General features: G+C 31.1%; 2 protein-coding genes across 3 annotated transcripts; both read left to right on the top strand.

The window, feature by feature from the left end:
- Positions 1–3,711: 3,711 nt before the first annotated feature.
- Positions 3,712–9,851, top strand: LOC114185600 (DNA topoisomerase 6 subunit B). Its single transcript, XM_028073432.1, has 19 exons — positions 3,712–4,079; positions 4,169–4,221; positions 4,320–4,417; positions 4,531–4,636; positions 4,866–5,003; positions 5,208–5,259; positions 5,378–5,442; positions 5,577–5,683; positions 5,760–5,862; positions 6,024–6,109; positions 6,189–6,385; positions 6,855–6,970; positions 7,096–7,181; positions 7,450–7,522; positions 7,956–8,047; positions 8,419–8,557; positions 8,639–8,733; positions 8,837–9,011; positions 9,544–9,851. The coding sequence occupies exons 1-19, from the start codon at positions 3,989–3,991 to the stop codon at positions 9,688–9,690; spliced, it is 2,019 nt and encodes a 672-aa protein (XP_027929233.1). The 5' UTR covers positions 3,712–3,988; the 3' UTR covers positions 9,691–9,851.
- Positions 9,852–11,080: 1,229 nt separating this feature from the next.
- Positions 11,081–15,668, top strand: LOC114183576 (glucose--fructose oxidoreductase-like). Of its 2 annotated transcripts, none has more exons than XM_028070649.1 (13): positions 11,081–11,192; positions 11,291–11,418; positions 11,525–11,665; positions 11,985–12,033; positions 12,272–12,289; positions 13,296–13,411; positions 13,477–13,590; positions 14,109–14,159; positions 14,519–14,607; positions 14,687–14,747; positions 14,875–14,949; positions 15,029–15,139; positions 15,334–15,668. In XM_028070649.1, the coding sequence occupies exons 2-13, from the start codon at positions 11,293–11,295 to the stop codon at positions 15,460–15,462; spliced, it is 1,080 nt and encodes a 359-aa protein (XP_027926450.1). In that variant the 5' UTR covers positions 11,081–11,192; positions 11,291–11,292; the 3' UTR covers positions 15,463–15,668. The 2 variants fall into 2 exon arrangements, with proteins under 2 accessions (XP_027926450.1, XP_027926448.1); XM_028070647.1 differs by having other exon boundaries at positions 15,331–15,668.
- Positions 15,669–16,395: the final 727 nt, after the last annotated feature.

Here is a 16,395-nt window from a genome sequence, read left to right as displayed (position 1 = left end):
ACTTATGGGTGTCTTTATGACATACAAATGTAATTAATTTCCAACAATAAAAATACTCTAATATTTGAATTGGTGTATTGAACAATTTAATTTTACAATTTCAACTTCAATGAAATTTTAAATTCTTATAATTAGAATTTAAAAACATTAAATAATAAAATTCTATCGATAAAAGATATGGGATGAATCATACATGTAAAGATGAAAAAAGTTTTGGATCGAGTACAATTTGTTTTGTTACTTGTTGAGTTTTTGTGAAAAGTATTCACTTTTTTATATTTATGGACACTAAATGTTTTCATATTTTATTTTCTTAAAATTTTAAATAAAATTATTTAAAAATAAATACTTAAAATATAAATTTAAATAAAACATTAAATTTTAAGTAAAATTCTAATCAAATTATTAAATAAAATATTAATTCAAATTTAAATAATAAATTTAATTGAGCTGTGTTAAGATATAAATTTTAAAAAATTATTTCTTATAAAATAATTACAATTTCATAGATTTAAATAAAAAATAAAAAATATATGAACTCAAATAATTAACATTTCTTTCATTAATAATTATTTTAACTACTTAAATTTAAAAAAAAAAAACTCAAATAAAATTTATTTATAATTATTACAGGCATTGTAATATATACTACAAAAATAAATAATTATAATGGAGGTTTACTAGTTCGGGTTAAAAAACTTCTAGTAGAAAAAAAGACATAGGAGAGGTTTTAGAAACCTTTGTTAATCATCGGGGTAAAACCTAGTAAAATTATTTTCACCTTATTCTTTTATTATTTTTCTTCATGAATTTAAAAAATTTTAATTTGGCTATATAGTTATTCCTTTGCTCGTTATCGGTGTGTCTCCTTAATAGGAAGAAAAGCAAATCATTCCTCTTCACTTTTGCTTAGGGAAAGTGCGTACCTCCCTTTTATCTCCATGCTTTCGATATCATTTTTGTTTCTGATTTCATCTCTTTGATTTCGTCTCTCTACATTTGATCTTCCGATTTCGATCAAGGTAAAATGTGTTCGCTCAAGGTAAATGCTGATTTTGCTTGTACTCGGAAGATGTTTGCTCTTTCGATTTCATCGTTCTTCCTGGAATCAGGTAATGAATACCGTTGTCCTGCCTTCAATTTCGTCATAGCTATATTGATTTCATTCCCATTATTTCAGTTTAGTCTCAATTCAATTTCGTCTCTCTGATTTTTAGTGTGCCTCTCACCTTCTTCCTGCTTGTTTGAAACTCAAGGTAATAGTTCCTGCTTTCATTTTCAATGTTCCTCTTACCATTTTGTTTCCATAGTTTTTATTTAAATGTAATATTCTAATACAAGTCCATATAAAGACGTGTGTTTGATTGAGAAATAGTACTATAGTAATGGTTATTCACTTGCTTTTCTCCTTCTCTCTTCTCTTGCTATGTGCCTAATTGAAAAAAAGTCAAATACATTTGTTCAGTTGTTTTGTAAATGAAGTTGATCTTGATGTATGCTCCAATTTTTCTAACTTGATGTACTAGTATTACTGTGTTTGGTTTAGTTTCTCATGAAGAAAATAGTTGTTTCTCCAATACTTTTACATGTTTGGATAACTTTGTAGGGTTAAAAAAAAAAACAAACTTCTAGTTTTGTCTGCTTTCTACATCATCACAAGAAATTCTCACATACACTCCTTGTCAATTTAATTAAAATGTACTTACAGCACAAATTCTTTAAATTGTTATGTAAATACATACCGTGTAATGCTTTATTTTGAAATTAAAATTTATGGTATAACAATATTGTAAGACAATGTGGGTTATTCTTAAATTAGTATGAATTAAGCTGGAGTTGTGCTTGGTGTGAATTTTGATAATTTTCATGACAATTGATGAACTTTTGTAGGTGTTATCTACAATATTAGTGTCTACAACCTATGTTTACTCATATCCATATCATCAATAAACAGATAAATAAATACTCATATTTATTACCATTAAAATATCTATTTAATATATCATAAATTTTACATAAAAAAATTTGTATATACAAATTATTTTTTATCTCTAATTATATTTGCATATATAGACATAATATAAATTTGCCTCAAAGTTTCTTTTTCTCTATCAATCTAGCTATATTTATGTACCCTATAATCAAATATACTTACTACATGCCTTACTTCACCCTACTTTTGTGGATTAAAACAAGTGGAAAGTATTTCTTTTAATATTGTTTATATATAAAACATCATATGCTTTCTCTATTTCTATGAAATAACTTCACCTAATACATTTTATGGAATCTTCTATTTTAACCACATTTTTTAGTTAACAATAGTTAATTTTGAAATATTATTTAAGAAATCAAATGTACCTTTTTCGGATACCGGATACCCGATTTATTAATTGTAAAATTACAGTGAAAAGTTATAATTGCTAGCCACAAGATAAGACTTAATTACATAAAACTACAATGTTTATAAAAAATCAATCATCAATATTTGTATTCCAACTTTCGGTTTCGTTTGAGTTTATTTAATCACCTTTTTAACCAGAAAAAAAATATATTATTTTTTGTTTTTAATTATCCAAAAAATAAATAAAAAATAAGTTGGTGAAGAAAGTAGTTTTCAAAAACAAAAGTTCTATGAAAAATATTTTTTATAATTAATTGAAACTAAATATAAGTAATGCCTTTTCTTTTTCCAAAATTTATTTATTAATAATCACTTTTCTCAAGAATACTTTATTTTAAATTTAAACAAAGAACTAATCCAATTTATTTTACACAAGTGTTTAACAGTGTTCAAGATTTGTAGTTAGTCTATTTAAGAATTTTTGTATCATTCATTGTTTCTATTATTAAAGAGTTTATTATTTATATTTTTCTACATTTCTAATCAATAAAATAATTCATTTAAAATAAAATTTATTTCTTATTTTTTATTAATTCAATTTTAATTTATTGTTTAAAATAATTATATAAAATTGCTAAAAATATATATAAATAACTTGAATATATTTTTATTATAAAAATAATTAAAAAAGAATGATTTAATTTTATAAAATAAAATATTTATAATAATTTAATTATATTTTTATAATTTAAAATTAATTTAACAAATATATTATACATATAATTTTTAAAATCCATACTTACAAATTCAACATATTAAGGAAACTCTTAATGATGATTGATTTTGAAAAAGTTAACCATAATTAATTGTTATTCCACAAATTTAATACGTATCTTTATCATCTAAAACTAGACATTAATAACATTTAAATTTAATTACAATGTATTGATAACACAAAAAAAAAGAAGTATACTATCATCTACAAATAAATTATCCTCTGTAGTAAGTTTATGACCTCTTATAACAGTTCATTAAAAAATTAAACTTCGATGACTTTTAATAATGTAAAAATATGTATGAAAATTAAATCGCAACATTCTCAAATAGACAAGAAAAAATAATTTTAGTTTCTTGACAAAAATTGTACAACACAAAACATTTGGCAAATTCAATTTCAAATTTCAGTGTAAGTCAAAGACTTTCACTCACATTAGTTTTGGAATATGCAACAGTGGTGCACGGGAACAGAAGGAGACTTTGGTTGGCGGGAAATAACAATGAATTTTATAAAGAAAATACCTTGACGATGCTGATTGCAGAGCAGACAGTAGAGTATACCAATTATCATGGATCTTGGCCGTCCAAGTATCAGGAATCAGCGATCGAAGTATAATAGCCGTTGATCAAGAGATTCTGTTTGGCGACTGACCATGGCAGCGTGATCCGCACTGCGGACGATACCACTGGATCGCGTGCACGACAAATTCAACTATTTCCTGTATTTTCAGCTTAGAACCCTAGCGCTGGCTGGGTGCAGGAGCCAGCTGAATCGAAGTTACTCACTCTCTCATTCTCAGCTTCTGATTCCAAATCTGAACTCAACGGCTCCTTGGAAATAATTCAAGATTCTAGGGCAAAATTTCAATGGATGGAATTAGCGATGAAAGCCCAACTGAAACTAAGAAAACCAAGTCAAAGACCCCTCGAAAATCGAAGGAAACTCTTCTGAAGCAGAGTCTCTCTCTCTCCATGTTGCAATTTCTGTTTAATTTCATAGCATTTGTCCTTTGAGACTGATTATTATTGTTTCTGTTTACTTTGTAGAATCTCCTGCTGAGTTCTTCGCGGAGAACAAGAACATTGCAGGATTTGATAACGTACTTCAATTATGTTTTTTATTTGTTATACTCAAGCAATTTTGTGATATTCTTTTTGTGTGTATGTTTTCTCTGAAATTATGTGGATTTAACTACAGCCTGGAAAATCTCTTTACACTACTGTTAGAGAGCTTGTGGAAAACTCACTTGACTCGGCGGAATCCATATCGGAGCTTCCCGTGGTCGAAATTACTATGTAAGTGTGCAAGGACAAGTATGATGAATGATGAACTAGTAAATGTGCTAATGTGAACATGCGGTTTTTCTTAAAGTGTATCAATTTCTTTGATGCTGGCTTGGTTGTTGTAGAGAGGAGATAGGAAAAAGCAAATTTAATTCCATGATTGGTCTTGTTGATCGTGAACGTGTTGATGCTGCTTTGTATGACGATTATGAAACTGAGAAGGCTCGTGAGGTGTGTTTAATTTTGTGTCGTTACATTGATTGTGGACTTCTTGTTCTGATATATACTGACCTGGATTAAACTCTGTGATCGGGCTTGGTTAGTATAATTTGTTTCACAGTAAAAAATTAGAAATTATTATCTTGGTTCATTCATAGAAACAAGTAGTTGCAATTGAGTAGACTATAGGAGAAATGCTCTCTAGATAGGGTTCTGTTTGACATAATAGCTTCTCATGCAGAAACGACTAGCAAAAGAGGCTAGAGCTCAAGAAATGCAGGCAAAGAATGCGGCCCTGGGAAAGAAAGTGAAAGAAACTCACGCTCCAAAGGTTGGCAAAGGTCGAGGTGAGGCTTCGTTTTACAGAGTTACATGCAAGGTGCGTGTGGTTTCTGCCTCAGGGCTTACTCTATGATACCGTGTTGATATGCATCATCTTTATTTGTTGATTTTGATTTGGTCAGCTGAACCGTTTGATCAGATTTTGAATCCAGTTTGAAAATTTTCCCATTTTCTGTCGTATCAATCTCATTCCTGTTAGTAGACAGTTTGTAGACAGTCTCATTATTGTTACTAATTGCAGGATAATGGAAAGGGAATGCCACATGATGACATCCCAAATATGTTTGGTCGGGGTCAGTCAATTTCTTCTTGCATTAGTTATCTGCAATCAAGATGTTTTGAAATTGCAGTTGTAATTTTGTTCATAGGAACTAGAAACCTCATTCGCTGTATGCTTGTCTATTCATGCAGTTCTATCTGGGACAAAATATGGCTTGAAACAGACACGGGGAAAGTTTGGTCTTGGTGCAAAGATGGTATTGATTGACAACAGGCACTAGTTTATATATTATTTCGCTCTGTTTTTGTTACAGCTGGCAACTTTTCAGTAGAAGTTGTATTATATACTGGTTTCGCTTGGCCATATTAATCAGGTTTTTAATGTATACAGGCATTAATATGGTCGAAAATGAGTACAGGGCTTCCTATTGAGATCTCTTCTTCAATGAGGAACCAAAATTATATTTCATTTTGCAGGCTGGATATTGACATTCATAAGTATGACTTTATTTTAAGTACTTTTATGAATTAATACTTAAACTCCTTCCAACTAAACAAATGCTTCAATTTTCAGGAATATACCCCATGTTCATTTACATGAAAAACGGGAGAATAAGGAACACTGGCGAGGAGCTGAAATTCAAGTTGTCATAGAAGGGAACTGGACAACTTACCGTGTATGTAATGCCTGTTTGATGAAATTTGAATAATTTCACTCCAAACTCTAGATATAATTAAGCGGTTCCATAAATAAACTGTTATCATGCTTATTGATTTCATTGAAAGAATACTTGTGGTCATGTTTCATTAATGTGACCTCCTTTGTTTGTATATGCAGTCAAAAATATTGCATTACATGAGACAAATGGCTGTCATCACTCCTTATGCACAATTTCTATTTAAATTTGTGTCAGATGCCCCTGAGTATGTATATATATCTTTTCAGATTCTGTCCCCAAATCAACTTGCACAATCTTCTTATACAAGCTGTTCTCTTTGGCAGCAAGAATGTCTCTGTAAGATTTGCTCGCAGAACAGATGTAATGCCACCCATTCCTATGGAGACAAAGCATCATCCATCTTCTGTTGATTTACTGCTAATTAAACGACTTATTACTGAAACATCAAAGCAGAATCTTTTACAGTTTCTTCAGCATGAATTTGTAAATATCAATAAATCTTATGCTGAAAGATTAATAGGTGAGGAAAAACAGTAATTTTATTAATAATTTGTTGGATATTTTTTATTCTTATTGAGCAGATAGTCTTCTGAAGCAGCACCTTATATGGTAGTTACGTAATCCAGTTAACTGTTTGGATTCATCATTCTTATAGAATTGATGAAATTGGTATTTGGTTAGGCAAAGGGAAAGATTATAGTAAGCTAAGGTTCTCCACTTAACCATAGTCAGTTATCCCTGATGTAAAATTCTGCAATAAGTGTAGAAAGAAGATATTTCTGGCTCTCTTTGTTGATATTGAAATATGGGAATGCTTAAGGGTCTTTTTTCTTAATTGCATTCCCTTTTCCTTCCTAAATTAGTGAGGGGTTAAGTTGCCTGCTGCGGCTCTGTTATATGTGTATATTTTTTTTCTTGACATGTTTCAATGTGTATATGTTATAGATGCTAGATATGTTTTCTATTTCATTCTGTACTCTCTTTATCAGGAGAAATGGGTACAGACTTCAGCGTAAAAACGCCTGTGAAGTCTCTAACTTCACAGCAATTAGTACGCATTCATCAGTTGCTTCGGCAAGCCAAGTTTGATGATCCTAGTGGTCATGTAAGTATGTAGTCTGTATCATGAGCCCCTTTTATTTATATTTTATCATTCATTTTTCCATTATTATTTGTTATATTATATTCCTTACTTCTGTCATTTTATGTGTCCATATTACCTATTTTCAGTGTCTTAGCCCTGCTGGTGAATACAATCTTCGATTAGGAATTATAAAAGAGCTGCACCCGGACATGGTTGCTACTTATTCAGGCAGGTAGTGGTTCAGTATCAAAGTTTTTCTACATGTTTCTCTTATCTCAAATTATTACTTCTTGGAACTTCCTGATCTCTTAATTTTGTATCCTTGATATTGATCATCTTGAGTCTTTAGCATACTTGTGACTCTATTTGTTGGAAGTTCTAAAGGGTAAATCGAGCCATTATGCTAGGGCCCATGAGGGATCTCTTGGTTTTGGTTGTGGTTGAATTTTCTGGTAATTCATAATGATTTAAAGCTAATTTCTTCTGCCATTGATGCACAGTGCTCAAGTTTTTGAAGGTCACCCATTCATTGTGGAAGCTGGAGTCAGTGTAGGAGGAAAAAATGTCAAGCAAGTTAGTTTCAATTCCAAAAATAGTTATGTTTGACAATAGATTTGAAATACATGTGTTAAATTTACCGTATAATCTTTAAACAATAGCTGGAGATAGAGTGAAAGGCTATAAAAGCTGTAATAAACATGGAAAAGAATATGTAATAGAAAATAAACCTTTTGTTTGATATGCAAAAGGATTGGACTCGTACTGTTTTATGTTCTTTTTCCTTGTTTGTGTTTTAACATACTCCTTTTCTATAAAGAAAAAAAACTAATTTAACTTCTGATTATTGTGTTATTGTTTGATTGCCGCCACCGTCTTAAATTAGGTGTTGTTGGGTCATTCTTGGTCAACTGAACAATGTTAGGAGCTAGTTATGAAGAAATGTTTCATTCTGCTATTAGAAAATGGCAATAGTTTCGGTGACAGAATATATAATACTTGTTTCCAGGGTCTGAATATATTTCGATTTGCCAATAGAATTCCTCTACTTTTTGAGCAAGGTGCCGATGTTGTTACCAGGACCGCGCATAAAAGGATTAAGTAAGTATACACATAAAAGCATATGATTTATTTTGCCTCTCTAATTATTGTTTTGTTTGGATGAGAGAACAAAATGAGAATAAAAAGAAAGAAAAGGAGAAAATAATGGTATACGATGTTGTTTGGATGAAGAGGAAAGAAAATATAATCTTGTTATGAAGAGGCGAGGGTATAAATGATGTTAGGAATTAGAAGTGAATACTTTTTAAAGATCAGTCCTGCTATATTTTTTCTTTCTTGCCAAAGCCATTTGTTCCAAGTAGTGTGTTATGATAAGGTGACAGAATAAGGGTCAATAATTGCTTCCAAAATTCTCTGGCGTCACAAGGCAACCATAACCTATGAAATCCTGTTGTTAAATACTTTTTCAGCTGGAGTAGTTACAAAATCAATCAGATACAAGATAAGATTGGTGTCTTTGTAAGCATTGTGAGCACAAAAATTCCTTTCAAAGGAACTGGGAAAGAATACATTGGAGATGACATAACTGATATTGCTTCTGCTGTCAAGGTTCGAAGTTTTTAATTTGCAACTGTTCAATTTTTGCTATGTAAAATAAACTAACAGCTTTTATTTTTGCTGTATCTCTAGTATGCTATTCAGCAATGCTGTGTCCAATTAAAATCCAAGATTGTGAAAAAGATGCAGGCCCGTGAGCAGCAGGAGAGGAAACGAAATCTCAGCAGGTATGCCAAAGTTTTATTTGTCCCTCTCATAATTCCAGCAATCTCTGAACGATGATACATTTTTTTAAGTATGAAATAAAATATAAGTCCTACCAATTGGCAGGTATATCCCCGATGCTTCTGGTGCAGTATACAACGTTTTGAAAGAAATGACACAGTTACATGCGGCAAAGAAGATTCGTTATGGGGATGATGATGTAGAACTACTGAGAAAAGTCTCAGAGAATTTGATTACTAAGGAAACATTGTGTGAAAAGCTTGCTAAACATGTTGAACAGGTAAGCTATCTGGCGGCGTGTGTGAGTGTGAATATTTCTTCGTTTTCTTCGTATATATAAACTAAAGGGATACCTCAACCTGAATAGATGTAAGTGTCAGAGTGGCAGTAAATGGATCTAGTGGAACAACTCTTATCATACGAGTATGTCCACCTTAAAGTTAAAATATAGATTTAGTTTTGGTTGTATATAAAATAAGGGGTTGCTTGAAGAACTTCGAAATTAGCGTCATAAAACCTGTTCGTCTTTTTTCTTGGGCAACAGAAATCGTTTCTCTCGATCACATAACTTTTCTATTCATTCTGGATTATCTGCGTAACTGCTTATTAGCTTTACTTGAGTTCGTCTTTTAGGGAAACAACTATACCTTTTGCTTACACATGAAATGAAGCTTTTAGGCAATACCCCCTAGGATTCTCTCCTAAATAGACTATGAACCGAGTTCATACAATGAACAGAAGATAAAAGACGGGCTAGGTGTACTTGAATTTTGATTTATTCATCAAATTTTGTACATAATTTCTGTATGCAGGTGGACTATGAAATGGCATTGGAGTATGCCACGCAGAGTGGGGTGAGCGAGGAACCCAGAGATTCAATATACATACAATCATTGGATGGTGAAAATAAGATGATCGACCTACAGACTCCATTTTTTGTTTTCAGAGTCTTTCAGTAGGATTAGAAGATTGATTTGATGATGAAAGGAAATGAAAGGGAAGATGATTTTCCCAAATTAAATTTATATCGTGGTACAAGAAATAACAATTATTGTATCTATTCTTTTCAATTGTAACAAATACCAATAAGATTGATAAGATATTGCATTGTGTTCTGAAATAGTGTTTTCTGGTGCGTGCCTTTATAGTGCAAGAATTTGAATAATGACTCAACTCAACCCACTAAGAACAAGGTTCTTGGCCAGTGAAAACAAAAGCTGATAGCAGTTTATTGTGAGGCTGTTTCTTCCTGCATCCCCATCAAATATGTGAGTTTCTAGATTTTATTTTCCTGAACACTAGTCAGTAGTATTAATATCTTTTCAGAAGACACTAATCAATAGTACTAATATTTTGAATAACTTAAGTAGTAACATCTGCTTGCAATAAAGATGTATAAAAATTCCAATTACATAACTCTGTTTTTGGTACAAAATATTATTTCAGTATAGAAAAAGATTTATTGTTTGGTATTTTAATTTAACATTATTTCTTTTCAATATTCAGTTATTTTATTGTAATCTAAAGAAACCCTGACGCTATGAAGTTTCAAAAGCCAAATTTTGTTAACCTTTAGAATGAATTAAAACAGCAAAGCCCATTTGTTTAATGATAGGTAAAAAACGTCACCTAGAAACTTTTATATTATAACCAATAAAAAAGTTTCAATCACTTTTTAGCTTATTAATTATATATCCTTACAAAGTTAAAATTTGCCAAGTCTTTATTATAAGTAATTATGGTCGTTACTTATAAAGTTTTACGATAATAATGATGAATTTCATTATTATATATGATTAGTTTAAAAAATTATAAGCAAATTCAAACATTGTTAAAATATTTATGTAGTGGTTAAATCACAAAACATATGTATGTGAGAGAGATAATTTTATTAACTTTTATAATATTATCTTAAGAATTATATTAATAATATTTTTTATACTGATTTTGCATAAAACTTATATTAATAATGTTTTTTTTTATCTTATGAATTAAATTAATAATATTTTTTATACTGAAAACGCATAAAACATAAAATCAAATTATGAACTTATCTTTTTTTATAAGGTTAATTAACTACTTTATAAGAAAAACCAGTTCATTCAATTCATAATATTAAATGTGTAAATTAAATTTACTTCATCAAAATATTTCTGACATTAATAAACATTTTTAATCACTTAAAATAGTTCTCCTCCAACTAGTAATGTTGAACTAAGAAAAACACTTTAAATAAACAATGTTTTTAGACAAATTATTAATACAAAAAAAAAACATTTTAGATTAATCGGAAAAAAAGAACCTATACTACTAAATAAATAAATAAATAAATAAACTTCACATCAAACAATTGATTGAATGGTAATATATAGTACAAATACTTTTTATGGTGTTTTTTGCCCTGGAGTTGGAACATACTCACCACTTCATTACAAAAATCAAACAAGTTAGAAGAAGCAAGGTGAGATTTGATTCGAAAACAGAATCGGTTCAAACATTACACTGCACTCTATATACGTAGTGAAATTTGTGTGGCATTTTCATTGTATTGTATTGTAGTTATGGCGACGAAGGTTCCTCAGATCGCTATTCTGGGAGCTGGTATCTTTGTGAAGGCTCAGTACCTTCCTAGACTCTTCGAGATCGCTCACCTCTTCCAACTCAAAGCCATTTGGAGCCGCACTCAGGTAATACCATTCCTCCATTACTATTGCATTGTTTTATTTTCGCCTCTCTTTTTTTTTTTCCCAATCTCCTCGGTTACTTTCAATTCATTCTTTTTTTTCTGCGCAGGAATCTGCCACGGTGGCCGTAGGCCTAGCCCGTAAGCGTTTTCCGGCAGTAGAGTGTAAGTGGGGAGACAGCGGTCTTGAAGATATCATCAAAGATGGATCCATAGATGCAGTTGCTGTCGTTTTGGCTGGACAAACTCAGGTTTCTTATTTCTCTTCTCTATTATCACATTTGCCTTTTCTCATTCTCAACCACTTGTTTACGCATATCAATTAAGGTAATATTTCTCATTTATGTTCTAATTAAATCAAATTATAAATAATAACAATCATGTTGCTGTCTACGTGCTGCATTTATCGCCCTGCTGTGTATTACCTACGTTCACAATGTGGATTTGGTTATCTTAGAACCTGATTGTTTATCTGTCAACTTTAATTGAAATTGGAAGGACTTTTATACTTGAATTTTAAAGAATTTACAATTTCTTTGCATTTTCTTTACAAACAATCAATTGTTGCAGGTTGACATTTCACTGAAGCTGCTAAAGGCTGGTAAACATGTTCTTCAAGGTAATGGTTTTTGTAAATGTACGTGTGTACAAGTTTGTTCGCCAGATATTATCTTTCTTATGATAAGGGTCAGATTAATTGCATCGATGAGGAACTTGCCTGGCCACTTCACGTCATGCTAGTAAATTTACTTTGATACAAATTTGTTTTTTACATATATCTTTTGTGCCATTGACTAAATTTTATGTTTGTTCGGATATATTTTATGCGCTGGATGCCTAATTTGGTGGATATAAAGAGAAACCTGCAGCATCAAGTAAGTAGTGTTTTGTTATGGTAATTGTATACTTCTATATACACTAAATTGTATAATAGTTGAGAATTGTTTACTGATGAGGGAGTATTGACTAAGAATGAGAAGAATTGGTTCATCTAGTATGTTCAAGTCTTTCAGCTGTTGGGTTAGGGTTAGTGTTTCATAGTAAAGAGTAAGGTAAAAAGGAAAAATTAGAAAGGAACTTGAAAGCAGGAGAGTAGTATGGATGCTTACTTGATGTGATAATCACATTTATTTGTAACAATCACGAGTCAAATACCAAGATGTACACAAGTTAGAGTACAAGATTTCACCAGGAGGTGTTATAGACCATGATTCCCATCTCACTCTTATATTGAAAATCTATTAGGACCCAGCGATACCTTTGATAGTTACTTGGAAAAATACCCTTTCCTCTGTCACATTTATAACTTTTATGAGGTGTTCATTGTGTAATGGTATATTCTCTCTCTTTCTAATGGCCAGTTACCTCTCATCATGTTGGTCTTAACAATTTGTTGATTGTATTGTTGTCATGTCTTGTAGAAACGACATTCTAAGATGCTTTCCATTCTAAACTTAGGCCGCCTGGGATGAAGGCGGAGAGAAGGAGAATTAAATTTTGTAGTTTGGTGTTGAGAGTGAGAAAGAATTGAAGAAGATGGGCAAAAAATGAAAAAAAGAGAGTAAAAACTACTATTTTACTCCTAAATGTTTGATCGTGTTGTATGTGGTGAGGGGTATAATTAGCATTATACTATTCAAATAATTTATATCCAATCAAACATATCAAATTACCCATTTCCAAAAAGCTTTATCTCTATTTCTCACCTATTTCTAATCTATCAAACGACTAAACATTTAATTTTATTCCTTACCTTATTTATCTTTTCTCAACTTATTTCTCTATTTTCACCCCCTCTATTTCTCTTTCCAAAACCCTCTATATTTCTCTTCAAAATAAAACAGGGCAATAGCATAAATATACATCAATATAATAATGCAGGTACAAGTGAATTGGAAACTGCATTGTCTAGCTACAAATCTATCTCCGCTGATGCTCCTGGTCGATCAATATGGTCCGTGGCTGAAAATTACCGATTTGAGTCTGGCTTATTAGAGGTATTCGTTTGTTTAAGATCTTGACCAATGAATCCAACTGTGCAGTCACATAAGTTTTTTGGCAGTGCAAGAAACTAATGGCTGGCATTGGGAAAATGATGAGTGTTCAAGTTATTATTGAAGGATCAATGAACAGTTCAAACCCCTACTTTTCAAGCAATTGGAGGCGCAATTTCACTGTATGTGCTTTGTAATCAAGTTGCGCTGTATTTGAATATTTAAATTTAAAAGAGCATTTGTAACACAACCTGTGTTTTGGATCACTTCAACGAACTACCATTCTGACCTATAAACTAAAAGAACTCTACTATTTATAATATAAAAATTGAGTAATATATAAAATCTTAATACATGAACTTTATGTTGGTAGTGAATAAAAAGGAGGTATAATGTTATTCCTCTCCTAAATTCTAATCCATGGAGTTACCTTTACAATACATGACTGGAAATCCAAGTTTTGATTCTTTATATGTCTTAATCTAAGGAGTACTGAAACAATGTAATCCATTTTCAATAAGAATTTATCTTTTTGTGTATTCCCTTTTCTGTTGCTATATACTTGATAGCTAAAATATTGCAAACCCAAAATTTCTTCAATAATTTGCCATGTTAGCATGACAGTTTATGTCTGTTTTATTGTACTAATTGTTGATTTTTGGTTCCTAATGTGAGGTTGTTCCTTTTTTCTTTCTTTTAGGGAGGTTTCATTTTGGATATGGGCGTGCATTTCATTGCAGGGTTAAGAATGGTAATCTTTAACTTACGGTGTGCATTTTGATTGTTTTATTTATTATCTCATGTCTTTCTGGTGTTTCCAATGCAATTTATGGTGGCAATGATCTCTTATTATTGGTCTTATCAAACTAGTACCCTTTGGCATCTTACCAAAACTGTTATTAGTGTTTAATGCTCTGCTACCAAAATACACTTGGGCAATGAAAAGTTATTAGTTGTATTTTGACCTGCTTATCGTAAACTTGCTTGTTATTCTAAAAGTTGGTAAAGTTTTCTTTCAACTTACTTCTCTATTAGGAATCCTAGAGAAGGGGCTTATATATAGGCCTGATTTCTCTATATAATGATGTTCTTGAACTTTTCTTTTGGCAGCTTGTTGGGTGTGAGTTGGTTTCAGTTTCAGCAATGACATCTCATGTAGATACGACCTTACCTGCACCAGATAATATATCATCTGTCTTGTAAGCCTCTATTTCACGGAGTTAACTTTACAACACATGACTGGAAATCCAAGATTAATTTTGGAATGTTTTGCCTTAGTCATTTGGAGAATGGATGTTCAGGAGTGTTTGTAATGGTTGTCTCCTCCAGATCACCCAAGGCATGTTGTCAAAAATCATTCTTCTTACAAAAGCACACTTGTGTCACGCCTGCTAGGCTGTAGATATGCTTGCTATTCATGCATTTATTTTTGTATGTCTTTACTCATGATCTTTAATGTATTATAGACCTTGTGGCGAATTGTTGGCTTGAATGGAACCCTGCAAGTTGAGCGTGGTTTCCAAGGAGAACATGGTTACAAGGTATGTACTATAGTTTAAGTTACTGGTTTTCATAAATAAAATGGCATCATTTTTTTTTTTGTGTTGTAATGCTATGTAGGTTTCTTTTTATGGTGCCGATGGACCAAAGCAGAGCTCCTTCTTTCCATTCAATGGAGTAACTGAGGAATTAAAAGCTTTTATTAACGATGTATCTGAAAACACCCTCAAGGTAAATTGAGTCCTCATGTTTGAATTCCTAAACAAAATTCTCTAGTTGATTGTTCATGTTACCTCTTTTTATCATTTGCTTGTCCAAACATTCCTGGAACTAGAGATCAAGACTTCATGCACATTATATTAAAAATATGAAGAACAACCTTGAACAGGATGCTATTTCTAGTCTAATTTATTTCCTTGTAGCAGAAAGAGGGTCAGTTTGTGGCTGAGCCCCGTCTCTCTTTTGTTGAGGGTGCAAGAGATGTTGCTGTGTTAGAGGCAATGCTTGAATCTGGAGCTAGACAAGGTGAACTTGTTCAGGTGAAAAAGTTTTGAGGTAATCATGGAACCCTTTTTCACCAGCCGCCTAGATCAATGTTTACCAATATTTACTCTGTAATGTTATAGAACAATGAACTGAGCAAGGCGGTTAAGTATAGATGAATAAGCTTGTGTTTAAATAATTACCCTCATCAATGTCATTGGATGAAGTTGTAGTATTTGCTTAAATTTATTGAAATTATTGTTGGCATGCTCTTCAATCTGAAACTGCTAATAACTTGAGGCTCTGCTAACTTTTATAGGGCCAAAGCTTCAAAATGCACAATTTTACCTGAACGGATTAACTTTTTAGAAAGCTAGGTACATTTGGAAGGATGCCTTTGTGAAGAAGAAATTGCGTATCAAACACAGTTTTAGTTTCTCATGCTCAACTCGACTATTTTTTTTTTAATTCACACTAATGTCTTTTTACTATTATAATTTTGACCTTCTTTTAACTTACACTAAAATTATATTTGTAAATATAATTTAGTGTAAATTAAAAAATATTAATGTGTCTACCTAAATTAAAAAAGAAAACTTAAAATTGTATTTCTAACTTCTATAAATTGCTAGATTGTAAATTTTTAAATTACAATTATTTTTGTAACCTATTGATTTCATATGAAATGTTAACGTAATTGTTAGATTTATAAAATTTAAATTCTGTAAGTTAATAAAGTTATGTTTTACACCCGAGGTCATTTTATCGATCTGTTTTTGTACTCTAAAATTTGTTAAATTTAGAATTAGTGTTGTGATAAGATCATATTTATTAACTTTGATATTGACCCTGAATTATTTAATGTTATTGAAAAATGTTAAAACTAATTCACATATACTTTGGTAATGTATAAAAATTGAAATCCTTGGTTCTTTCGTTTATCAGTGCTCAAGTTTTATAGGAATTAAGATAAATATTTTTTGTAGGTATTTTAGAGAGCTATA

This window comes from Vigna unguiculata, chromosome 5 (assembly GCF_004118075.2).
Source record: "Vigna unguiculata cultivar IT97K-499-35 chromosome 5, ASM411807v1, whole genome shotgun sequence".
Lineage (NCBI taxonomy): Eukaryota > Viridiplantae > Streptophyta > Magnoliopsida > Fabales > Fabaceae > Vigna > Vigna unguiculata.
Note: the sequence above shows the minus strand (reverse complement) of the source record. Positions and strands in the feature narration are given on the sequence as shown.

Coding starts and splice junctions, on each gene's coding strand:
- LOC114185600 (XM_028073432.1), top strand. CDS start 3,989: ATGGATGGAATTAGCGATGAAAGCCCAACTGAAACTAAGAAAACCAAG. Junction 4,222..4,319: donor ACATTGCAGGATTTGATAAC/GTACTTCAATTA, acceptor ATTTAACTACAG/CCTGGAAAATCTCTTTACAC. Junction 5,004..5,207: donor TTTACAGAGTTACATGCAAG/GTGCGTGTGGTT, acceptor TACTAATTGCAG/GATAATGGAAAGGGAATGCC.
- LOC114183576 (XM_028070647.1), top strand. CDS start 11,293: ATGGCGACGAAGGTTCCTCAGATCGCTATTCTGGGAGCTGGTATCTTT. Junction 11,666..11,984: donor TTTTGGCTGGACAAACTCAG/GTTTCTTATTTC, acceptor CAATTGTTGCAG/GTTGACATTTCACTGAAGCT. Junction 14,950..15,028: donor AAGGAGAACATGGTTACAAG/GTATGTACTATA, acceptor AATGCTATGTAG/GTTTCTTTTTATGGTGCCGA.